The sequence below is a fragment of the Nematostella vectensis genome, chromosome 2 (genome assembly GCF_932526225.1).
Source record: "Nematostella vectensis chromosome 2, jaNemVect1.1, whole genome shotgun sequence".
Taxonomy (NCBI): Eukaryota; Metazoa; Cnidaria; class Anthozoa; order Actiniaria; family Edwardsiidae; genus Nematostella; species Nematostella vectensis.
The window spans coordinates 17,384,299-17,409,739 of record NC_064035.1 but is presented as its reverse complement, the minus strand read 5'-3'; the positions used below and the strand labels follow the sequence as shown (position 1 = coordinate 17,409,739).

Below are 25,441 nucleotides of genomic sequence, written 5' to 3'. Positions count from 1 at the left end.
CGCGAACGGGCGAATTAAAATAAATTGTAATTACAACCAAAAAGGGGTGTGTGCATAAAACGAGGATCCGAACGCGGACTGGTGGACTATACTTTTAAAATATTTTCTCTACAAATATTCATTAATCATAATAATGTAATTATTAATGATAATTATAATAAATAAATGTATCATAATGATAAACCAATTTTGCCTTTCCTTGTTCTTTATTCTTATTCGAAGGGTATTAGAGGGGAGTCAAATTTATTTTGCAATGAGTTTATTTGTCCGTGTTTATAAAAGACCGCCACAAATTGAGATTGTACAGAATTCTTAAGTGTCACTAAAATCACGATTCCATAGTGTAAATAGACGACGGAAAACATTTAATACCGACAACAAAGCTCAAATCAGATTGCTTGCCCTTTATTAACAAATATAGAATACTTCTAACTAACTAGGTCGCCAATTTACTAGGTTGTTTGAAAAAAACGAAAACTGTCGGGCATTTAGTCCATTGAGGACCTATCCCGACTGTCGGGCGTATAGCCACAGCGTTTTTAAAAAGTTTGCGTGTTTTGCGGATTTCGTTGCCCCTTATGCCCGCGTCGTTACAAAGGAATGAAAAATTAGACGTTCTTATAAAGTGAGTGTAGTTGCTTTTATGATGGCGATCACTATGCACAAGCTGTGCGCAGACATCATTAGTCAGTTGTTACAATCAACTGGGCCATTGATGACTGCGCCGTGGAGGCTCAAGTATATTAAGGCCTGGTTAGATTGCTTTTAGCGTAGCATCGGTTATAACTTTTTGCCATAAACTTTGTTAACATCGCCTTAAATCCGTTCTTTTTGGCAAGATGATTAAAGTCGACGGCCTTAACATTTTCGTAAGGTTTTCTTGCTGGTGATGACGTCACAAAATAGATCACGTGACAAAATAGTTTTTTGCCTTTCCGCCGGTGGGGAAAACAGCTTGGACAAAGATGTTTACTAAATAAGTGTTGACTTTATGTTTGTCATATGATAGCGTTTTAGCATCCAAACTTTTCTCTGCCGTTAACAAGATATTAATTATTTTGTTAAGTCACGTGACCTGCTGCGAATTAAAATGTTGATTTGTGACCAAAAGGTAAAACTTTTCTTGCCGGTTAAGACATCAGTGTGCAGATCAGTGTGTTTCAAAGGAACATAAAGACATGCGATGTTTTCTTTTTCATAGCGTATCCACCAGCGCAGAATTTTTGGAAATATTGATTTGCAAAAGTCACGTGATCGGCTGGATGACGTCATTACTCAAAACAGAATATTACCAATCAGCTAACATTGTACGATAGACTATATACATGATAGAATGCAATTCCCAGAGGGGAGGGACTCTATAAAAGTAGATGGTGTGTTCGTCCTAACTTTTACGGTATAGAATTCTACTAACTGCATTCCCTTAGGGATATTCAAAAATTTCCGCTTCTGCTGTCCCTTAGGGGGTCTCACGCTAGTGGATCATCACATCCTAATAAGAACTTGACCTGCATGTAGTAAAAAAAAAGAGATGTGTCGTTGGTGGCTTCCTAATGAATGCAATTCAATAAAATTATAAATGTGCTTATTTTTAGAATGTGTTTATTTTTAGTGCTTACAGCTAGAAATTGCCTCGATAAAATATTTACCCACTTATAAGTGGGTTCCATGGTTGCGTCTTAGGAATTCAATGGAAACCTGTACTTGTATTTTATTTACACTTATTTGTTTATTTATTTCATACCCATGAAGCACTGCGGGTTACGATACACAGATTCTCCGAGTTTTTTTTTTTTTTTTTTTTTTGGGGGGGGGTGTATTACTTTAGAGTAAGTTGGAGGTAGATAACGGGCATAGGGCGAAGCGTTAGGTAAAGAATTTTGTTATTTGTTCTTCTGAAGAAGCTAATAATTACCTGTTGATGTCTTCTTGTGATAACATATATAATCTTGTGGAGTGTGGGCTTGTCAAAGATCAAGCGAGATAACTAGATCGGTGGTGGAAATAATATCGGAAAGCGCGCAAAGGGTGAAAAGAAATAAAAGGATGGCGAATTAGAGATTTATAATGGCTATAGAAGTATAGGAAAAAAATAAAGAGCTTGATGGGAAACGTGTGGTTTTTCTCTTCTCTTTTGTCCTTTGTTGGGCCAACCTTTATTTGTATACCAATCTCCCTTGTAAAATTTTCCTCGCTAGAATCTCACGAGAAACACCATGAGATGAACCGATAACCGGTATCGCCAAGCAAAGACCTGTTTGGAACTCGAGTCAGTAAAACCGCTGGTCAAACATATCAAGGGACACACCCTCTTAAGGTGCGGCGAGCACCTTAAAAAATAACAATAGCTTCTAAAGTCGTCAAACAAAAATGGGTAACGGACTTTGTTAGCGAAAAATAATTTGGTGAAACAAAATGGGAGCTATAGTAAGTACAATACGAGACATCAAAACTATAATGAGAGATCTTAAAGTGACGCTTAAATACACTTCAAAAGTTGTCCTCAAGCTTCATGCCATTGTTGACGACGTGGAGAACACAGTTCAGGATCTGAAGAACACTGTTCGTAGCCTGACTGTACGAGTTGCAAATACTCCGCCACTACCTGCTGCTCTACAGTATTCCCGAGACAGCGTGTGCTACGACTCATCCGCTTCGATAGATAGCTTGCTACAGAGCGTGGAAAATAAAGCGGACTCGGTCAAGAGCACTGTTGCAACTGCAGTAGGAGGGCTGGTAAACGATGACCTACTCAAGACCACGCTAAGGAATTGGGAAACATTCCTGGGGAACTTTAGCGGAGATGTGCCTTCTCTCGTGAGAAAGTGGGCGAGTGTTTCAGACGAATTGGGCGCTGTTAGTAAGGATATGGGTTGCTTGGTTCATGTTGAGAATAGGGACAGGACACTTTTGGAAGCATGTCAACAAAACCAACCTCGATTACTATCGAGCACGCCTTTACCGCCACGAAACGAGGAAAACGCACCTGACTCATTCGCAAATCCTGCCAAAACGGGTGGCTTTACTGCAGGTTCAAGAGATATAATCTGTAATACACGAAAAACAGAAGCGACCCACACAAAACAGTTCGAAACACTTCCCTATTTAAACACGGATAAACAAAACATCCCCATGAACAAAGAAGGAGGCAAAATATTTCAAGTGATAAGTAGACCGGCAAACTTGGGGGACTCTAGAGGCCAGAATCCTCCGATTGAGGAATTTTCTGACAAAGAAGGCGCAGTGTTTTTGTCCGTTCTTTTGAGTGTGTTTTCGCGCGGGTTGATCGCGCGTGACAGACCAACGGGTGACAGTGTTTGGTACCTGCCAGACATGATAGAACTCGACGAGTAAAATACTCTAACCAGGCGCGTAGGCAAGAACTATTGAGGGGTAGGGGAGTAGTGTGGACATTTTGTGGAAATGTGTAGAATCTGGTGGTTCGGCGGGGAAGGGAGATGATTGGGATAAATAAGACACACAATAAAGCATTCTCGAAATCAGCATTTTTATAGTTTGGTAGTTTCAAACCGACGGGTAGGGCTTGTAGGTGTGAGTACGGCTAGGAGGATTTACTGCTTTATGAGCTGTAAAACAAGCCATGCAAAATGCACACAGTACAAAGTGTTTTATTAAATCTCAAATTATGGTATTAGTCAGCTTATGGTATATTCACTAAAAATGACGCGCATATGTACAAAAGTCCTCTATAAATTAGAATACATCCATTCTTATCTGACAAGCTGACTTTTCTGTAATTTTCACAAACTCTATCGTCCGGGTAGGCCAAACGATCTTCGATTTAATTATATATTATCTGGAAACAAAAAAAATCATATATCAGATATATACAATAACAGAAAAATTATCAATATATAGCGAAGCTTTATCAAGCGAGAGTTACTCAAAAACAAAGCTTCGACGGTTTTTATAGCTCCTTTTAAGATAATTCTACAGTTTTTTTTTATTTTTTTTTTTACCTGTGAAACTTATGTTGGTTCTTTTTGTATTTCAACACCGCTCACGGAATAAATAGTGTCCTCTGAAATACGAAGTAAAAGCATGGGCATTTTTACTTTCAGATACTGACAATGGATATAGGGAAGAAGGCTAGAAGGAGAAGAAGCCTAAAAAATGTAGTGTGAGGGAAGACTACGGAAGCCCAGCGGGGCCACTGCCCTATTCGGTTTCGCATTTCCATGTTTTGCAATCAACATCACGAGTTTGTATTTTGCTTTTGCGAGTTTGTATTTTGCTTTTGCGAGTTTGTACTTTGCATTTGCGAGTTTGTATTTTGCTTTTGCGAGTTTGTACTTTGCTTTTGCGAGTTTGTATTTTGCATTTGCGAGTTTGTATTTTGCTTTTGCGAGTTTGTATTTTGCTTTTGCGAGTTTGTACTTTGCTTTTGCGAGTTTGTATTTTGCTTTTGCGAGTTTGTACTTTGCTTTTGCGAGTTTGTATTTTGCTTTTGCTAGTTAGTACTTTGCATTTGCGAGTTTGTATTTTGCTTTTGCTAGTTTGTACTTTGCATTTGCGAGTTTGTATTTTGCTTTTGCGAGTTTGTACTTTGCTTTTGCGAGTTTGTATTTTGCTTTTGCGAGTTTGTATTTTGCTTTTGCGAGTTTGTACTTTGCTTTTGCGAGTTTGTACTTTGCTTTTGCGAGTTTGTATTTTGCATTTGCGAGTTTGTATTTTGCTTTTGCAAGTTTGTATGTTGCTTTTGCAAGTTTGTATGTTGCTTTTGCGAGTTTGTATGTTGCTTTTGCTAGTTTGTATGTTGCTTTTGCTAGTTTGTATGTTGCTTTTGCTAGTTTGGATATTGCTTTTGCGAGTTTGTAATTTGCTTTTGTTGTTTGTAATTTGCTTTTGCGAGTTTGTATTTTGCTTTTGCTAGTTTGTATTTTGCATTTGCTAGTTTGTATTTTGCTTTTGCGAGTTTGTATTTTGCTTTTGCGAGTTTGTATTTTGCTTTTGCGAGTTTGTACTTTGCATTTGCGAGTTTGTATTTTGCTTTTGCGAGTTTGTATTTTGCTTTTGCGGGTTTGGATATTGCTTTTGCGAGTTTGTATCTTGCTTTTGCGAGTTTGTATTTTGCTTTTGCGAGTTTGTATTTTGCATTTGCTAGTTTGTATTTTGCATTTGCTAGTTTGTATTTTGCTTTTGCGAGTTTGTATTTTGCTTTTGCGAGTTTGTATTTTGCATTTGCGAGTTTGTATTTTGCTTTTGTGAGTTTGTATTTTGCTTTTGCGAGTTTGTATTTTGCTTTTGCGAGTTTGTACTTTGCTTTTGCGAGTTTGTATTTTGCTTTTGCGTGTTTGTTCTTTGCTTTTGCTAGTTTGTATTTTGCTTTTGCGAGTTTGTATTTTGCTTTTGCGAGTTTGTATTTTGCTTTTGCAAGTTTGTATTTTGCTTTTGCGAGTTTGTATTTTGCTTTTGCGAGTTTGTATTTTGCATTTGCGAGTTTGTATTTTGCTTTTGCGAGTTTGTTCTTTGCTTTTGCGAGTTTGTATTTTGCTGTTGCGAGTTTGTACTTTTCTGTTGCTAGTTTGTATTTTGCTTTTGCGAGTTTGTATTTTGCTTTTGCGAGTTTGTATTTTGCTTTTGCGAGTTTGTATTTTGCTTTTGCGGGTTTGTATTGTGCTTTTGCTAGTTTGTATTTTGCTTTTGCTAGTTTGTATTTTGCTTTTGCGAGTTTGTATTTTGCTTCTGCGAGTTTGTATCTTGCTTTTGCGAGTTTGTATTTTGCTTTTGCGTGTTTGTATTTTGCTTTTGCGAGTTTGTATTTTGCATTTGCGAGTTTGTATTTTGCTTTTGCGAGTTTGTATTTTGCTCTTGCGAGTTTGTATTTTGCTTTTGCGAGTTTGTATCTTGCTTTTGCGAGTTTGTATCTTGCTTTTGCGTGTTTGTATTTTGCTTTTGCGAGTTTGTACTTTGCTTTTGCGAGTTTGTATTTTGCTTTTGCGAGTTTGTATCTTGCTTTTGCGAGTTTGTATTTTGCTTTTGCGTGTTTGTATTTTGCTTTTGCGAGTTTGTATTTTGCTCTTGCGAGTTTGTATTTTGCTCTTGCGAGTTTGTATTTTGCTTTTGCGAGTTTGTACTTTGCTTTTGCGAGTTTGTATTTTGCTTTTGCGAGTTTGTATTTTGCTTTTGCGAGTTTGTATTTTGCTCTTGCGAGTTTGTATTTTGCTTTTGCGAGTTTGTATCTTGCTTTTGTGAGTTTGTATTTTGCTTTTGCGTGTTTGTGTTTTGCTTTTCCGAGTTTGTACTTTGCATTTGCGAGTTTGTATTTTGCTTTTGCGAGTTTGTATTTTGCTTTTGCGTGTTTGTGTTTTGCTTTTGCGTGTTTGTGTTTTGCTTTTCCGAGTTTGTACTTTGCATTTGCGAGTTTGTATTTTGCTTTTGCGAGTTTGTATTTTGCATTTGCGAGTTTGTACTTTGCATTTGCGAGTTTGTATTTTGCTTTTGCGAGTTTGTATTTTGCTTTTGCGAGTTTGTATTTTGCATTTGCGAGTTTGTATTTTGCTTTTGCTAGTTTGTACTTTGCTTTTGCGAGTTTGTACTTTGCTTTTGCGAGTTTGTGTTTTGCTTTTGCTAGTTTGTACTTTGCTTTTGCGAGTTTGTATTTTGCTTTTGCGAGTTTGTATTTTGCTTTTGCGTGTTTGTGTTTTGCTTTTCCGAGTTTGTACTTTGCATTTGCGAGTTTGTATTTTGCTTTTGCGAGTTTGTACTTTGCATTTGCGAGTTTGTATTTTGCTTTTGCGAGTTTGTATTTTGCTTTTGCGAGTTTGTATTTTGCTTTTGCGAGTTTGTATTTTGCATTTGCGAGTTTGTATTTTGCTTTTGCTAGTTTGTACTTTGCTTTTGCGAGTTTGTACTTTGCTTTTGCGAGTTTGTGTTTTGCTTTTGCTAGTTTGTACTTTGCTTTTGCGAGTTTGTACTTTGCTTTTGCGAGTTTGTATTTTGCTTTTGCGTGTTTGTGTTTTGCTTTTCCGAGTTTGTACTTTGCATTTGCGAGTTTGTATTTTGCTTTTGCGAGTTTGTACTTTGCATTTGCGAGTTTGTATTTTGCTTTTGCGAGTTTGTATTTTGCTTTTGCGAGTTTGTATTTTGCATTTGCGAGTTTGTATTTTGCTTTTGCTAGTTTGTACTTTGCTTTTGCGAGTTTGTACTTTGCTTTTGCGAGTTTGTGTTTTGCTTTTGCGTGTTTGTACTTTGCTTTTGCGAGTTTGTATTTTGCTTTTGCGAGTTTGTATTCTGCTTTTGCGGGTTTGTATTTTGCTTTTGCGAGTTTGTATTTTGCTTTTGCGTGTTTGTGTTTTGCTTTTCCGAGTTTGTACTTTGCATTTGCGAGTTTGAATTTTGCTTTTGCGTGTTTGTGTTTTGCTTTTCCGAGTTTGTACTTTGCATTTGCGAGTTTGTATTTTGCTTTTGCGAGTTTGTATTTTGCTTTTGCGTGTTTGTGTTTTGCTTTTGCGTGTTTGTGTTTTGCTTTTCCGAGTTTGTACTTTGCATTTGCGAGTTTGTATTTTGCTTTTGCGAGTTTGTATTTTGCTTTTGCGTGTTTGTGTTTTGCTTTTGCGTGTTTGTATTTTGCTTTTGCGAGTTTGTATTTTGCTTTTGCGAGTTTGTACTTTGCAATCGTGAGTTTGTATTTTGCTTTTGCTAGTTTGTACTTCGCATTTGCGAGTTTGTATTTTGCTTTTGCTTGTGTGTACTTTGAAAAGGTTTGATAATTGTCTGGGGGATGGTGGGGTTTATTTTTTTCTAGGGGAGGGGTAGATATACCCTCCACAGCGGGCTCGCAAGCTAAAGTAGCTTGTTTGTACTTTGAAAAGGCTTGATAATTGTCTGGGGGAGGGGTGGGTTTCATTTATATCGAGGGGAGGGGTAGGTATACCCACCACAGCGGGCTCGCAAGCTAAAGCAGCTAAATGACCATCCTCGGCGTCTGGCGTTACGCTTGTTTACTCTCAGTACGCCCTGGGTCACCGAGGATGCTAAATGACTTCCCTGCTATCATTGAGCCAATCAGCAGACGTTTGCTGTTCAGAAAGTTCTTGCGCACAATATAGATCTCGCATGCGTGTTCGATAAATGGCGCTTCACACGGGGATTATTATTAATTTTTATTAGTGACAGAAAATATGCAAAATGTCGATTTTCTAGAGAAGGATTTTTCTGGAGAAATTTTTCTGGATAAAAGTCGCTAAAATACAGGAGATTTGGTGCTCCACGCGGGAGAAGAAGTCAAAATCTTGAGACTCTCCCCTAATGCGGGAGAGTTGACAGGTAATATGTACTTTGCATTTGCGAGACGAGAGCAGAAGAGAAGGGGCTGCGGTCATTGGTCGGTGCAAGGAATATGCGACTGAGCTCGGTTTGGACCTGTCTCATTCCAAACCGACGATGGTAAACAGCCAAGCCAACGAAGAGGTGCCAGCTAAGAAGATCGGAGCGGAATTAAAGAATGCAGGAATAAAAAAAGGATTGTGCTATGGAGAGATCAGCAAGTTTGCAGGGGAAACTTGTCACGCAAAGATGGGATGATGAAGAAACAGGGAAAGAATGCTTCTCCTGTATGTCAGTATGGAAGACTGCACCTACCAGCACCATAGCGGGCCAACATGAGCTATATAAACAGATGCAACCAACAAAGGTTTATCATAAGAACAAGACTGGGCTTTACACTGGTGACACTGTATCGAATGTACGGCAAGGACGGAAGATAATCAAGCTCATGTTCTTGCTGAATGCAGGTATGGCGTGACACGGAAGCCATTTCGCAGTCGAGACGGTCGTTAGACCGCTAACCAATGAGAGAGCGCCAGAAAGCAACGGGCCCCTGAATGGTCTTTTGCGAGCACACCGTTTTTTTATGCGAGACCGAGCATTTTTAGGCAGAAAAAATTGCGCGAGCATGCATTAGCCGAGCACATCGAAATTTCGGGGGACCATTCGGGGGCTCTAAAATCTGCTGTTCAAGCATCAAGCTGGTTTTAGAGATAACAACAACATACCGTTTGTACAGTAAGAGCTCCGGCACTTATTAGATTTTCTCGACTCTCAGACGGGGCGCTTATTCTGGGGAGGTGCTCATTAATAGTTTTGGTTCAAGGGGGCGCTTATTCGAGTGAAAACGGTTGCTGATTTTTGCGCTCATTAACTACCGCAAGGCTTTTGATCTGGTTGACCACCGAGTCCTAATGCAAATAATTGGCAGTCAATCAGCTATATGAAAAATCAATCGAATCGTTTATGTCATAATTACAAGGCGACCTCTTTTTCAGCGTAGAGCACCAAATCTTTTACCGCTCCAGAAAATCCTTCTCTAGAAAATAGACATTTTGCATATTTTCTATTAGTAATAAAAAAAAAATAAAAATCCCGTGTGAAGCGCCATTTATCGAAAACGCATGCGAGATCTATATTGTGCGCAACAAGAACTTTCGGAACGGCAAACGTCTGCTGATTGGCTCAATGATAAAAGGGAAGTCATTTAGCTGCTTTAGTTTGCGAGTCCGCTGTTGAGGGTATTCCCACCCCTCCCCCCCCGAAAAATATACAAAGTACAAACTCGCAAAAGCAAAATACAAACTCGCAAATGCGAAGTACAAAATCGCAAAAGCAAAAGTACAAACTAGCAAAGTACAAACAAAGTGCAAAGTACAAACTAGCAAAAGCAAAGTACAAACTAGCAAAAGCAACATACAAACTCGCAAAAGCAAAATACAAACTCGCAAAAGCAAAATACAAACTCGCAAAAGCAAAATACAAACTCGCAAAAGCAAAATACAAACTCGCAAAAGCAAAATACAAACTCGCAAATGCAAAGTACAAACTAGCAAATGCAAAATACAAACTCGCAAATGCGAAGTACAAATTCGCAAAAGCAAAATACAAACTCGCAAACGCAAAGTACAAACTCGCAAAAGCAAAATACAAACTCGCAAATGCAAAGTACTAACTAGCAAAAGCAAAATACAAACCCGCAAAAGCAAAATGCAAACTCGCAAAAGCAAAATACAAACTCGCAAATGCAAAATACAAACTCGCAAAAGCAAAATACAAACTCGCAAAAGCAAAGTACAAACTCGCAAAAGCAAAGTACAAACTAGCAAATGCAAAATACAAACTCGCAAAAGCAAAATACAAACTAGCAAAAGCAAAATACAAACTAGCAAAAGCAAAGTACTAATTAGCAAATGCAAAATACAAACTCGCAAATGCGAAGTACAAACTCGCAAATGCAAAGTACAAACTCGCAAAAGCAAAGTACAAACTCGCAAATGCAAAGTACAAACTATCAAAAGCAAAATACAAACTCGCAAATGCAAAATACAAACACGCAAAAGCAAAGTACAAGCTAGCAAAAGCAAAATACAAACTCGCAAAAGCAAAATACAAACTCGCAAATGCAAAGTACAAACTCGCAAAAGCAAAATGCAAACTCGCAAAAGCAAAGTACAAACTCGCAAAAGCAAAATACAAACTCGCAAATGCAAAGTACAAACTCGCAAAAGCAAAATGCAAACTCGCAAATGCAAAGTACAAACTATCAAAAGCAAAATACAAACTCGCAAAAGCAAAGTACAAACTCGCAAAAGCAAAATACAAACCCGCAAAAGCAAAATACAAACTCGCAAAAGCAAAGTACAAACTCGCAAAAGCAAAATACAAACTCGCAAAAGCAAAATACAAACACGCAAAAGCAAAATACAAACTCGCAAAAGCAAAATACAAACTCGCAAAAGCAAAATACAAACACGCAAAAGCAAAATACAAACACGCAAAAGCAAAATACAAACCCGCAAATGCAAAATACAAACTCGCAAAAGCAAAGTACAAACTCGCAAATGCAAAATACAAACTAGCAAAAGCAAAATACAAACTCGCAAATGCAAAATACAAACCCGCAAAAGCAAAATACAAACTCGCAAAAGCAAAATACAAACTCGCAAAAGCAAAATACAAACACGCAAAAGCAAAATACAAACTCGCAAAAGCAAAATACAAACTCGCAAAAGCAAAATACAAACTCGCAAATGCAAAATACAAACACGCAAAAGCAAAATACAAACTCGCAAAAGCAAAGTACAAACTCGCAAAAGCAAAGTAAAAACTAGCGAAAGCAAAATACAAACTCGCAAAAGCAAAACACAAACTCGCAAAAGCAAAATACAAACACGCAAAAGCAAAATACAAACACGCAAAAGCAAAATACAAACTCGCAAAAGCAAAATACAAACTCGCAAAAGCAAAATACAAACTCGCAAAAGCAAAATACAAACTCGCAAAAGCAAAGTACAAACTCGCAAAAGCAAAATACAAACTCGCAAAAGCAAAATACAAACTCGCAAAAGCAAAATACAAACTCGCAAAAGCAAAGTACAAACTCGCAAAAGCAAAATACAAACTCGCAAAAGCAAAATACAAACTCGCAAAAGCAAAGTACAAACTCGCAAAAGCAAAATACAAACTCGCAAAAGCAAAATACAAACACGCAAAAGCAAAATACAAACTCGCAAAAGCAAAATACAAACTCGCAAAAGCAAAATGCAAACTCGCAAAAGCAAAATACAAACTCGCAAAAGCAAAATACAAACTCGCAAAAGCAAAATACAAACTCGCAAAAGCAAAATACAAACTCGCAAAAGCAAAATGCAAACTCGCAAATGCAAAATACAAACTCGCAAATGCAAAGTACAAACTCGCAAAAGCAAAATGCAAACTCGCAAAAGCAAAATGCAAACTCGCAAATGCAAAATACAAACTCGCAAATGCAAAGTACAAACTCGCAAAAGCAAAATACAAACTCGCAAAAGCAAAATACAAACTCGCAAATGCAAAGTACAAACTCGCAAAAGCGAAATACAAACTCGCAAAAGCAAAATACAAACTATCAAAAGCAAAATACAAACTAGCAAAAGCAAAATACAAACTCGCAAAAGCAAAATACAAACTCGCAAAAGCAAAGTACAAACTCGCAAAAGCAAAATACAAACTAGCAAAAGCAAAATGCAAACTCAGAAGCAAAATACAAACTAGCAAAATAGAAATACAAACTCAGAAGCAAAATACAAACTAGCAAAATAGAAACACAAACTCGCAAAAGCGAAATACAAACTAGCAAAAGCAAAATACAAACTCGCAAAAGCAAAATACAAACTCGCAAATGCAAAGTACAAACTCGCAAAAGCAAAATGCAAACTCGCAAATGCAAAGTACAAACTCGCAAAAGCAAAATACAAACTCGCAAATGCAAAGTACAAGCTAGCAAATGCAAAATACAAACTCGCAAAAGCAAAATACAAACTCGCAAATGCAAAGTACAAACTCGCAAAAGCAAAATACAAACTAGCAAAAGCAAAATACAAACTCGCAAAAGCAAAATACAAACTCGCAAATGCAAAATACAAACTCGCAAAAGCAAAGTACAAACTCGCAAATGCAAAGTACAAACTATCAAAAGCAAAATACAAACTCGCAAAAGCAAAGTACAAACTCGCAAATGCAAAGTACAAACTATCAAAAGCAAAATACAAACTCGCAAAAGCAAAGTACAAACTCGCAAAAGCAAAATACAAACCCGCGAAAGCAAAATACAAACTCGCAAAAGCAAAATACAAACTCGCAAAAGCAAAATACAAACACGCAAAAGCAAAATACAAACTCGCAAAAGCAAAATACAAACTCGCAAAAGCAAAGTACAAACTCGCAAATGCAAAATACAAACTCGCAAAAGCAAAATACAAACTCGCAAAAGCAAAATACAAACTCGCAAAAGCAAAATACAAACTCGCAAATGCAAAGTACAAACTCGCAAAAGCAAAATACAAACTAGCAAAAGCAAAATGCAAACTCAGAAGCAAAATACAAACTAGCAAAATAGAAATACAAACTCAGAAGCAAAATACAAACTAGCAAAATAGAAACACAAACTCGCAAAAGCGAAATACAAACTAGCAAAAGCAAAATACAAACTCGCAAAAGCAAAATACAAACTCGTGATGTTGATTGCAAAACATTGAAATGCGAAACCGAATAGGGCAGTGGCCCCGCTGGGCTTCCGTAGAAGACAAATCAAATACAGAATGTGTCCCCTTTTCGCGGGTAGTACATAACTACGGATACGAAGGGAAATATCTTTTTAAAGAAAAAAATAGGTTCTTCGAGTTTTAAATAATAAAAGTCGAAGACTAAACTTTAAATCAACATATAACACCGAAATGACCTACCATCTCTTATTGTATAGATTTCTTTTGGAAGATTGCTAAAATAAGTGCTTCGCATGGCTTCTCTCGCCGATATACGGTTCTTTGGGTCCAACTGTGAAGACAACAGCAAAAGCGCGATGGTTTCTACGGTCATGTAAAGAAATTAGCTAAAGCGCGATGGTTTCTACGGTCATGTAAAGACAGTAGCAAAAGCGCGTTGTTTTTTAAGGTCATATAAAGACAATAACAAAAGCGCGATGGTTTCTACGGTCATGTAAAGAAATTAGCAAAAGCACGATGGTTTATATGGTCATGTAAAGACAGTAGAAAAAGCGCGATGGTTTCTACGGTCATGTTAAGAGAAAAGCAAAAGCGCGATGTTTTATATGGTCATGTAAAGACAGTAGCAAAAGCGCGATGGTTTTTACGGTCATGTAAAGACAATAGCAAAAGCGCGGTGGTTATTACTGTCATGTAAATAAAGACAGTAGCAAAAGCGAGATGGTTTTTTCGGTCATGTAAAGACAGTAGCAAAAGCGCGATTGTTTTTACGGTCATGTAAAAAAGAAATAGCAAAAGGCGCGATGGTTTTTACGGTCGTGTAAAGACAATAGCAATAGAGCGACGGTTTTTTTAGGGTCACGTAAAGACAGTGGCAAAAGCGCGATGTTTTTGACGTGACGGTCATAGTGTACTCATCGGATTCGTGTTCGTAAGGGATCTGACACTGCATACACGCTCATTATAACTGACAAACCTGAATCATTCGTGCAACTAGCTGCTCTGCTCCTTCTATAGGCACTAGCCTGTTGAAGAAGAAGTGATCTGGTCATAAGATAACCGAGGGCAATGATAAGGGGTGGATAGGGGTAGAGAGAGGAGTGATTACGGCCGTGGGTAAAGGAAGGATAAACTTTTCTTACCTGGGTATGCACTGACCGATTCTGCGAGGGCGAAAGTTGATGAAGATATCTAAACATGTATATAAAGATAACGAAATTAATCTAGTTAGTCATACCTTTTTCAGCTTTCCGATTTCACAGAATAACTGATATGCAAGTGATTCGAAATCGGATGAACAAATCCGCGTCTCGACTCACCGGGATCGTATTCAGGAAGTTTACTGACACCGGGCCAAGTCTCGTCCGTTGGGGTACCAAGCACCTAATGGATCATGGGAGAATTTATCTGGAGATGACACTCATTCATGGGGTGTACTCGAGTATACCCAATATGGTACAAATAAAGAAGCTTGAAAGTTGATGTGGATGGAGCCACATGGCTGGGGATAGCTGATAAAATCATCAAAGCAATACAAAAGAAAAAAAGCGGCTCTTACTTGCCATATCTTGTTTAGTTGATCGATGTGACCATTCAGGCCGGGAAAGAGGGCAATGCCGGTCAACATCTCTACAAATATACACCCGGCGCCCCTGTGAAAACAGACAAAACATCCCATATAGCACATGTACGGAATAATGACTAGAAAGAATCTAACTCACAAGAATCTGCAGTATAGAAAACGAAAAAGCAAGTAGTTCTTTTGTAATATGCCAAGCACAGAGCAGCCTATGCCGTACTAGCCGATGTGCGCGCTTTTTCAAGGGTGCGCGTTATAATATCAAGGGAAGTGAAATCGTTATGATTACGCTAGATTAAGTTTTTATGTACCATATATCCAGGGAAGTAGTGTAATTCTTGGAGCCAAGTAACACATCGGGAGGTCTGTACCTGACAAAAAAAAAGTGAATCCGAAGATTCTTCTTTGGCTCAGCAAACTTTTCTAGGATTTTAGAAGTGCAGCTTATATGGTCAAAGCCTACTGGTGACTAGGTATCCTACCATAAAGTCACCACTTCGTGTGAGTACGTCCGGCTTGGGACAGACTTTGCTCTCGCCAACCCTGATAAATAAAAAATAAAAAAGACATTGATAAGAATAATTTGGTAGGATTCCATATTTTACTTGCATAAAAGGGTCTCTTGGCCACAAGTTTGTTAATCCTAGCAAAATTCCAAGAGCGAGAAAGCATCCATTTCCATCGGCTGGTTCGGAAAAGCTTGTGCAATATTTAGGATTGAAATTGGTTAATAACATAAAAAAAAAAGATTTTTAGATGGTTAATTCGAAATTTATTTAAATAATTTATAGTCTAATTTAGAATTAAATCAACAAAGTTGTGGCTGACAAGAGCCACTCACCGAAGTCTGCTAATTTCAATTCCCCTCGTTCACTAATCAACAGGTTTTGGGGCTTGATATCTCTGTTGAGCAAAATTGATATAAATTATTACTTGATGTCTAATATACCAGATCAGAAGAAATCTGTAAACATGCACAAAATGCACAAGGCATATTCATTTTGTGACATTATGACTCTTAGATCGCCTACCTATGTTAGTCATAAACCTAGCAGATAAACTTCAAATAGTCATTACTCAAACAAAGTATGACACTAGCTCTAGCAATTTGCTCGGTATGCTTGGATGGGACAGGGTTTCCGTCAAAAGGGCAAAACAGAAATCTTTGATCATGTCCCTAATCCACCTTGCCCCTGATTACCTTACCCAAATATTTAATTTCTGTACCAAACCATACAATCTACGAGACAAAGAGCGGGGCAATTTTGTTGAATAAATCCCCATCCGAACTCAGATCAGCAAAGACCCTCAACCAGTTTAAAACGTGACTTAATAATGTAACGTTCTAAGGCTGGGCTAGGCTCACCACACGGCAGACATGGAAAGCAGTTTTAGTTGTTTTTATATTTTAGTGTTTGGTAAAAATAATTATGTGTACCTGATGTCTTTACCGTGTTTAAATAAAGTCCATGTATGTATGTCATAATTAAATAAATCAAAGTTAACTCTTCGAACCTAGAAATCACAAATGACCAATGGTAAAAAAAAAATGATGAGACAGCTTAACCTCTTACACCGAAAACTCTGCGCTCATTGGTCAATGGGAGCTATGACAACGCATACCAAAAGGTGGTACCTGTGAAGTATCTTTCTGTCATGGATGTAAGCAAGACCTCGTAATAACTGGAAGCAAAACAACTAGAAAATAACAAGAAAAAAATTCGCATATTATTAAGAGCCTTATAGTAGAGGTTTATTTATGCTCTTCAGGTGCTTATACGGGGGGGGGGGGGGTGCGCAGGGTGCGCGCGCACCCCCCTTGGCGGCCAAAAAGTGGGTCATTTCTAATCTACTTGTAGGCTTTGATAGTTTTTGCGGCACGAAAACTCCACGTCCGCCACGCATTTTTTCTCCCCCTCCCACTGCGGATCGCGTTATCCAAGATGGCGGCCATGGTATGCGAACTTCGTGTTTTCGGGGTTTTCGTGCCGGAAAAACTATCAAAGCCTACAAGTAGGCTAGGTCATTTCTTATTAAGGAATCTTTCAAATACTATGCTTTTTCCATATGATTCATTTGACTGCGCGCCTTGTCCCTCCGCCCCTCGGCAAATCCTGCTCTTTATAGACACAATTGGAGGGAAGGTGGAAATAAGTTGACTGGTGGTGTAAACATCTGTGCAGATATCATGAAGTGAGCTTGTTCGTACAAAAGTACTTCTACATTTATTCTAAATGAGGTTTGACCAACTTCAAGCTCTTTAACATAGAAATGCTAAAAAAATGATATTGAGAAGTAACTGATGTGGCACCGACCTTAGGGAGTGTCCATTAAATAAACCGAGGGGGAGGGATTTTTACTCAAGACACCTTAAAATTTCAGAGCCCCCCCCCCCCCCCCCCTTTAATTGTAAACATTTTTTTGGGTGTACCCCCTACCATAACTCAGGTAGTTATGTTATAAAGAGTCTTTAAATCTGGAAAATAAATACTAGGAAGTTTCCTTCCTTGTTATTTCTCACTTCTTTTTTTCATCTTTCGGGTTCGGCCTTCGTAATTTTATTTTATTTTATTTTTGCATGTAAAATCACGGTAAAGCAAACTGTTATATACTGAAAACTGAAAAGTATCTATATTATGGTTTATAAAGACAAAAAGTATTAAACATTGGTCATTTGGCTTAATATTCAATCTGTATTTGTGCTATTAGATCATATCAGTAAAATATTAAAGCCGAAAAGTATGGCTCCTAAAAGATTCAGAGCCCCCCTTAGAGGACCTATTTTTTTCGGAGGCCCCCCTAAAAATGTTTAGACCCTCCTTCAATAACATCCCTCCCCCCCCCCCCCCCTCGGTGTATATCGCCATTTAGAACGTGTGAGTGATTGTAGATCACCTGTGTATTGTGTGGACAAATCCCGCGCGAATATTTCTCCAGATAGCAGTTCAAATCCGTATCCTAAACAAATGAAAAACAAGGATTTAGCATTAGGTGAGTAGCTAGACACAGGAGGCGGTTTTTATACACGCTTTGATTGGTCAACTCAAGATAACTCTGCCGCGATTATAGTTCACCCTGATTGGTCAATAAAGGGCTTACCAGGAACTCAAACACGAACATGAGGGTGTCTTTAGTGTGGATAATGTCGTGAAGCTTGACGATGTTACCGTGCTTTAGTTGCTTAAGTAATGATGCTAAAAAGAAAAAAATATATATGAAGCGCATTCAGTAGTTGCATTAATGGTAATCCCTAGACCCCGTAGTACAACTACGACGGCGACGGCATGGAGAAACGTGACCAAAAAACCTTACATGCTTAGCGCCCAATTCTAAATAGTTTCGATAAAATTCACTCGTTTTTATTGACCCCCAAAACGTATAGACAAGCATTGAACCTTATTTCTAACATAGCGAACAAGGATAGTCTGGTTTTCAGTGCACAACAATGTTCTCAACCTCGCTAGACAGTGGAACTTGGAGTTTTCCACTGCAGGTTGGAGGAAAACGACTGAAATGTATCAGACAGAGTGCATTTCACGTCTGGTTATTTGAGTCTTCAATCGTTTTCCGCCGTCGCCGTTCGCGGGTAGGACAACGAGGACATATAATATAATATAATGACACATATTACTTGGAATTTTTTTTTTATACTATAGCAAACAGAGTAAGGCGAGTTTATATTGTTTATATAGTTTATATAAGTGTCTTCGTCCTTGCTAGACCTTAAAACATGGAGTTTCGCGTCGAAGTTGGTGGAGAAAGGATGAAATCTACCAGACAGAGCACGCATTGACACGGGCAGCTTTTCAAATAATGCTAAAATCAATCCCATTGTTTTGTACCGTCACCTCCCTCTGTGAGAGGAGACGAGCTCGTAAAGAAAAAAGTGTGTGAGTATACGAGTGAATACATCAGAGTGAGTTGTATTTACCTTCCCTGATGGCTGTGAATGGCGCGCCCTCTTCCTCTTGTAGTCGGATCTGTTTTAAAGCCACTATTTTCTTGTTGGCGCTGTAGAACCAATCATACCCTCGCATTATGGAAAAGGCGCATGAACAACCAGGGCGGTTTGCATGGGTTTGAAAAAGATGTGCCGCGTTCGCGAGCGATTTGATTGGACGACGTCTATGTTGGAATAGTAAACGGTATTTGATGGTTGCCATACACTGTTTGCGTGAAAAGCCTTTTTTTAATTGTTTAATACTCTCGTGAGATAATAAAGGATGACATATTGCGCAATGCTAGACATCGATGTGTTTTTGTGTAAAATTGATTTGATTGGTGGAGTGTAAAACAAGAACAAATTCCTCGATGTAAGAATCACGGGCAGCTTAAGAGTCAATGGGAAAACACAACAAAATGCTCACGTGCATAACCCCTTGAAGACGGTCGCATAAGAACCCTCTCCGAGAGGCTCAAGCTTCTGGTACGACTCAAGACGTCCGTAAGACGGAGACAGCGGCTGAAACAAAACCACTTCGTCTCACTCAAGCTGTAGATTTATTTGATTTACTCGGATAAGGGAGGGGGATGTCCTGTCCTGCAAGGGGAAGCAAAAATCATCCCAAACGTACACCAATTTTCCCTATTTCCCATATATGTTTATGGTTTATTTTATACTTAACCAGGATATATGTTTATATTTAACCATGCGCGGCGGGTATAAAAAGGGCGGGCCACCTGATCAAGCAGACCAACGTTTAGGAATCAGCCCTGGCTCTTACAATGGACACTGACCCATCCTCGTCCACTTCACATGCCATACCCATATCTATCGAGCTACCCTTAGAATGTGACCTGCACCCATCATTCAAACCGGACACGGCAAGCCACGGCATTTATCTTCAATGGGCCGGTGAAAGATACATTAATATGACCTGGAGGAATTTTATGGGGAGAACAAACCTATCATATCGGTAATAAAGGGATTTTTGTTTCGTTTTTTTTTTTTGCGGTATAAGGGATCTTGTAAAGATAAAAAAATAGAAGAAATCCGAGAACAAAATGGATAGAGGTGACCCCTCCCAACCCTCTTATCCCAATGTACTTTTTTTAACAATCATTTATATACAGAACTCGACATCTTATATTCGCAGCATGTATTCGTATAATTTGACATAATTTTGACAAAAAATAAGAATCATCATTTTCTTTTTCTTTCGACTTGGCACTAGACCTCCCCCCCCCCCCCTTCCCCCACCACCCCCACCCTCCCGAAGTTTCTACCTCGGGATTTTTTTTTTTTTTTTTCACTTTAAAAGATCCCTAAATCATCATTAAATCTACTAAGAATCTTTGGCATTATCGCCAAGTCGCTCAATTCACTTTCTAATTCCGGGAAAATAACACTCATTGGATCATTGGTATTATAAAGCGCCTGTAAAGCGCCGATGATGGATAAGCTAGACCTCAAAGACGACTGTGCGCGGGCTCGTCATCTCGAGATAAGTGGATACGACTTGCGGGGAAAAGGCTGAGATTTGGCCTTGGAAAAAAAAGGAAAACACTAGCAACCGTCCCAAGACCTTGATGTTTTTCTTTTAAATGAATTCGTCGGCATTCGTCAACTCTTTCCGCCGCTTATACAGATATAGTGATCAATATTTAATGATGATCAGCTTTTAAATTCTAATGACTAGAACAAAAACTCTCGAAAGGTAGTTCGACTATAAATGCGCGTTGTGCGTTAGCTCAAGTGCTTGTAGCACGAAGTCACACCAAGGAATCACTGAATGAAGGTTTCTCCCACCAATTATTACTTAAAGCTTAGTATACACTGCCAGTATGCCTATAAATTGGAGCATTCATATAAAAAATAATCTAGCCATGCTAGGAGCTCAAACAACTACTATGTTGACAAAAATTAAGAAGGTAACTTTTGAATTTCAACATGAGAAATGGTTACCGGAAATTATTTGTAAGAGTCGCTAAACAGAATTCAAACCTCACCTCGAAAAACCGCTTGATCAAAAACATTTCGATCAATCAAGATGTGTCACTTCTTAAAACATGCCATTTGGAGACAGGGTGTCGCGGACCAGCCTTTCTTTAAGTGTTAATCTGGCAAGCTCCCGACTTGAAAACAAAATGACTGCACAGCGCTACTGTCATATCTACAAAACCGCGACCAACAAATCAAGCAATCAGCATGTAATTACTACGGGAAAAAAGGTTTAATGTTTTACATGTGTTCGACCATAAACGCTTTACTGCCGCTATTGATATATAAATAAAGGAAAGACTGGCGTCGTTTTACTGACGTATCAAGAGTTGTTTTCACACAGATGCGCCTAAAAAGGACTGATAATATTTACGGCACACATAATCTATTATGGTTCTTGTGTATATATAAATGGGGTTCATTTAATAACACTCCCTTGTTGATAAAGAGGAACCAAGTTCAATCGCCGGAACTAATGCAATCGTGGAAGCACGACTGACCTAGTGTGTTAGCGCATCGGCCTCTCATCGCTGTGCCCAGGTTCAAATCCTGGCTCAAACTGTGTTTTTTTTTCGGTTTCCTGTCTTGATTCGAATTTGTGTCACAAGTGAGTTGAATTTATTCTCCCGTGTTTCCAGTCTTCTCGGATAAGGACATTAAACCGGAGGTCCCGTTCAAGCTGCACTACACTAACCTGAATTGAAGGGACGTAAAAGAACCACTGGGGACGCAATAAACCCTCTGGAATTGACCACCCCAGTGACAGTGCTTACAATGCTCACTAAAAATACACTCAAGGGGGTACTTGGTTTGGAGCCAAGCTTTGTTGTACCTTCCACACACTGTACCACTACCATCCACATAATGTACAACTACCATCCACATAATGTACCCCTACCATCCATATAATGTACCCCTACCATCCACATAATGTACCCCTACCATCCACATAATGTACCCCTACCATCCACATAATGTACCCCTACCATCCATAAACTGTACCCCTACCATCCACACACTGTACCACTACCATCCACATAATGTACCCCTACCATCCACACAATGTACCCCTACCATCCACATAATGTACCCCTACCATCCACACAATGTACCCCTACCATCCACATAATGTACCCCTACCATCCTTACAATGTACCCCTACCATCCATATAATGTACTTCTAAAATACCCACACTGTACCCCTACCATCCACACACTGTACCCCAACCATCCCCATAATGTAACCCTACCATCCTTACAATGTACCCCTACCATCCATATAATGTACTTCTAAAATACCCACACTGTACCCCTACCATCCACACACTGTACCCCTACCATCTACACACTGTACCCCTACCATCCACATAATGTACCCCTACCATCCACACACTGTACCGCTACCATCCACATTATGTACCCCTACCATCCACACAATGCACCCCTACCATCCATATAATGTACTTCTACAATACCCACACTGTACCCCTACCATCTACACACTGTACCCCTACCATCTACACACTGTACCCCTACCATCTACACACTGTACCCCTACCATCCACATAATGTGTACCCCTACCATCCATACAATACACCCCTACCATCCATACACTGTACCCCTACCATCCACACACTGCACCCCTACATTTTCTTTATTGGAAACCACACATTAAAAAATTAAATGGGACAAAATGGAATTCACTGTGCACATGAGGGGAAATTGATTGCCTACTCCTCTTCCCAAAAGAAACGAAGGTTAATCAGTACTCCTGGTTGTCATGCACATTATCCCCCAAAAGCCTGTGCTTTTATTTCAGTAGTCACTTACTGGGATAGGTAGATCCTCTTTAACAAACTCGTCCGATAACCGACGACTGTCACCTAGAAAACCACTGATTTTTCTAAGACGGCCTCCTATAGTATCTGACACTGTGCGTCTCACAGGAGGTCGCTTAAGTGGTGGGGTGTGCGAGTAGGATGACGACCGTGGACTGGACTGCTGTGATTTGACTTCCTGCAAAGGGAAAGATGGGCTCTACAGTAAAATAACTGGGATGCACTTCTAGAACAACCAACCAACTCATCAACCGAAACCCAACCCAATCAACAATAGCAAGATGTAACTATGTCTCTTTGAGATGGGTTGGTTCTATTGAACCCTCGAAACCATCTCTGAAAGCTTCTGGGAAATGGATCCCCAGGAGCAAAAAAAATTACTTCACCCAAAAATTACTGACATATCATTGGGAGGGCAATTTTATAATCACATTTTGGTGTGACAAAAGTTCACTTTTATCAAGAACTATAGACATTTTAAAAACGCACATGCTATGTTTAAATTCCACCAGATGTGCTGCTGCAACAAGAACAAAGATATAGTGATTTTGTGTAAGCAAAGTTTCTAAATATTGAATTGTTTAATTGTCATTGCCACTTGCTCTGTTTCTTTAATGACAGCCAATGGAATCAGAAAAAAATATTATAATTTTCAAAACTCCCCCAATAAACAGTGTACTTCATAAAAAAAATCTGATAATAGGAAACAATGACTACTGGCACAATATGCATTTCTATGCACCACCCCTCCCTCCCCTAAAAAGACACACTCTTTTTTATTTTGCCCAAGACCCCCTCCCCCCTTCCCCAGGCCACTCGGCCCACCCTAGCTCAAAAATCTCATTCTGTTCTCAAAACGAAAACAAGCAAGCACTGTTTAGCTTTGGAACAAGCATATTTCAAATATTCTTAAAATTTTCATAATAAAAATGAGGGTATTGTCAAAATATAACAAATAAAACCTTACCTTAGCTGAAATATACATAAAATATGATAATCTCTTTTGTTTTTTTTTTTCGATAACTTGCTGTTTGTTCTAGATATGATCTCAGTTCTAAGCTTTAAGAAGATATTTTATCAAGGACCAGAACTTATATTCAAGCATTAAATTGAGTATAAAAACAGCTGATAATATTATAATCGTTCTCTTTTTGTATGTTACTTTCCAATAGAAATGCTAAGGAAATTAAATTGTCCCTTCTATTGTACCATTAAAGTAATACGGGAAAATACGAAATAGAAAACATTAACACCTTAGCGATAATGAGAGAGGTTGCAGTTTTAATTCACCTCAGAAAAACATCGGACATTTGAATTTCAAATTTAGGTACTGTCGATCGATAGCAGGATTAATTCTTCTTACCTTTTCTGTTTTTGAGTCTTTCTCGTGAAAAACATCGTCGTCATCTTTGACAAATGCTTGAAATTCGAATAAAATTTTTTATAATGTTACAATTGAGTTTCTTTAGGAGAAAACTAGATGGGGAAGTTCTAATTGATGTAGAACCACAGCATTACCACTATGACCACATCTTAGTAAACAACGAGACATGGGTCTAACAATGGGCTAACGTCTTTAGAGCCACAGTGATAAACTATACGCAGGACGAGTGAGCCTTCTGCAGCAATCATTCAAAATAAAGACGAATCCACTTTATATTATTATAATATATTACTTTCACATGTTAAATCAACGAGGCGTCGGATAAATCTTACTCACATAAACGAAGGCTTTGAGAAATCCGCCGTCGCAGTTTCATCATAGCAGAAGTGCTTTTACCTCTTCTGGGAACATCTAAAGTTACGCGAACAAACAGTTAAAAATAGTTGTATTTATTAAACACAGTAAGCCCCTGGTCTATGAAGAGGCTCACTCCTTTATTTGATCTTGTTCTCGTACCTTCGCTAGTCTGATTAACGATCAAGTCTGCACGGCTGCCATCTCTTTCGTCCGATTCAGACTTTCCATTCTCCACAGCTGTAGCCATTTACATCAGCGCAACGCAACGAAATAATACGATCACTATAGTTAATAGATATTGGTTTTCAGAGAGGATTAAACTCAACAAGAACTCCAAACAAACGGAAGGCCAAGTAGCACGGTAGAATTAGTAGGGTCCGATTGCGTCCCGGTGTCCCATAACTCTGTACAGTTTCTCAATCCTTGTATAGTCCATCTCCTAATAATAGAATAACTATCATGCGTGTATTATCGGTAGAAAAAAGGTAGAGATTCTGTTTGTTTTTGTACACGTCTCTTGCCCACCTTCGCATGCTACGCATACATCACTGTACAATCACGCACGCACCAGGGGTGGGGAGGGGATTCCCTAAATCGACGCCATTCTTACGAGTCAGAGGTCGCGGTATGCAATTATTTCGATATAGTTGATAGAAAAATAAACGAGTTCAAAACGTTTAGTCGCGCCTTTTTGAGTAAAGCGAATAAAATTGTATTGATGTTGCGCTCTTTAGCACATTTTGAGTGGTAGTTGGGATACCTGTAATCTTTCGAGCCCTGAAAATAAGAGTGTGAAGATTCGCATCTCAGAACCAATAGCTATGTTTTTTTTTTTATATTTTTACATATTATTGTGTCCTGGGTCAGAGCCTCCGTGATAGCCAGTGACGAAAATCTCAACTAGGAACGATTATGACAAAGATCTTGTCATATCTTGTCTTGACCTAATCTGAGCGACATCAAAGCTTTCTAGACTACATGGATAGTGACCCCACCCCCCTCGTCCCTACTTTAAGCCGAGAATCTAGCAAGGAAATGACTGAAAAATGACTGAGGCTTATCCCCCTAGAAAGATATCTAGGTACAGCTTGCAACACAACTTTTTGGGATGTTCCCCAAACACCTTTTGTATACTCGCCATAGTATGGATTTCGGACTCTTAGTTTGATGTCCAGCGCAATTGCTTTTACAATATCTAAAAATATTGTAATGCTAAGACGAAACCATTTATTTGACCGCAGCCCCCTTCGGGACCCACCAACCCACTACATCGCACAGGGACATTTCAGAGAAAAAAATTGAGCATATAAAACTCCCCCTTCACAATTATTCTTTGCGTGTCAGTC

At 38.8% G+C, this 25,441-nt stretch overlaps 1 protein-coding gene across 2 annotated transcripts; it reads right to left on the bottom strand.

The window, feature by feature from the left end:
* Positions 1–3,613: 3,613 nt before the first annotated feature.
* On the bottom strand, positions 3,614–24,652 carry LOC5515834 (cyclin-dependent kinase 14). 2 transcript variants are annotated; one of them, XM_032385559.2, is made up of 19 exons: positions 24,255–24,651; positions 24,075–24,149; positions 23,718–23,773; positions 22,347–22,532; positions 18,942–19,036; positions 18,506–18,585; positions 17,674–17,768; positions 17,470–17,532; positions 16,211–16,272; positions 15,416–15,477; positions 15,057–15,117; positions 14,886–14,945; positions 14,554–14,647; positions 14,315–14,378; positions 14,138–14,186; positions 13,972–14,020; positions 13,236–13,326; positions 3,981–4,042; positions 3,614–3,817 (listed from the first exon to the last, which is right to left on the bottom strand). In XM_032385559.2, the coding sequence occupies exons 1-18, from the start codon at positions 24,340–24,342 to the stop codon at positions 3,990–3,992; spliced, it is 1,383 nt and encodes a 460-aa protein (XP_032241450.2). In that variant the 5' UTR covers positions 24,343–24,651; the 3' UTR covers positions 3,614–3,817; positions 3,981–3,989. The 2 variants fall into 2 exon arrangements, with proteins under 2 accessions (XP_032241450.2, XP_032241451.2); XM_032385560.2 differs by lacking the exon at positions 14,886–14,945 and having other exon boundaries at positions 24,255–24,652.
* Between the last annotated feature and the right edge of the window lie 789 nt (positions 24,653–25,441).

Coding starts and splice junctions, on each gene's coding strand:
- LOC5515834 (XM_032385559.2), bottom strand. CDS start 24,342: ATGGCTACAGCTGTGGAGAATGGAAAGTCTGAATCGGACGAAAGAGAT. Junction 24,150..24,254: donor CGTTAATCAGACTAGCGAAG/GTACGAGAACAA, acceptor GCGTAACTTTAG/ATGTTCCCAGAAGAGGTAAA. Junction 18,586..18,941: donor GTCTTCAAGGGGTTATGCAC/GTGAGCATTTTG, acceptor TTGGTTCTACAG/CGCCAACAAGAAAATAGTGG.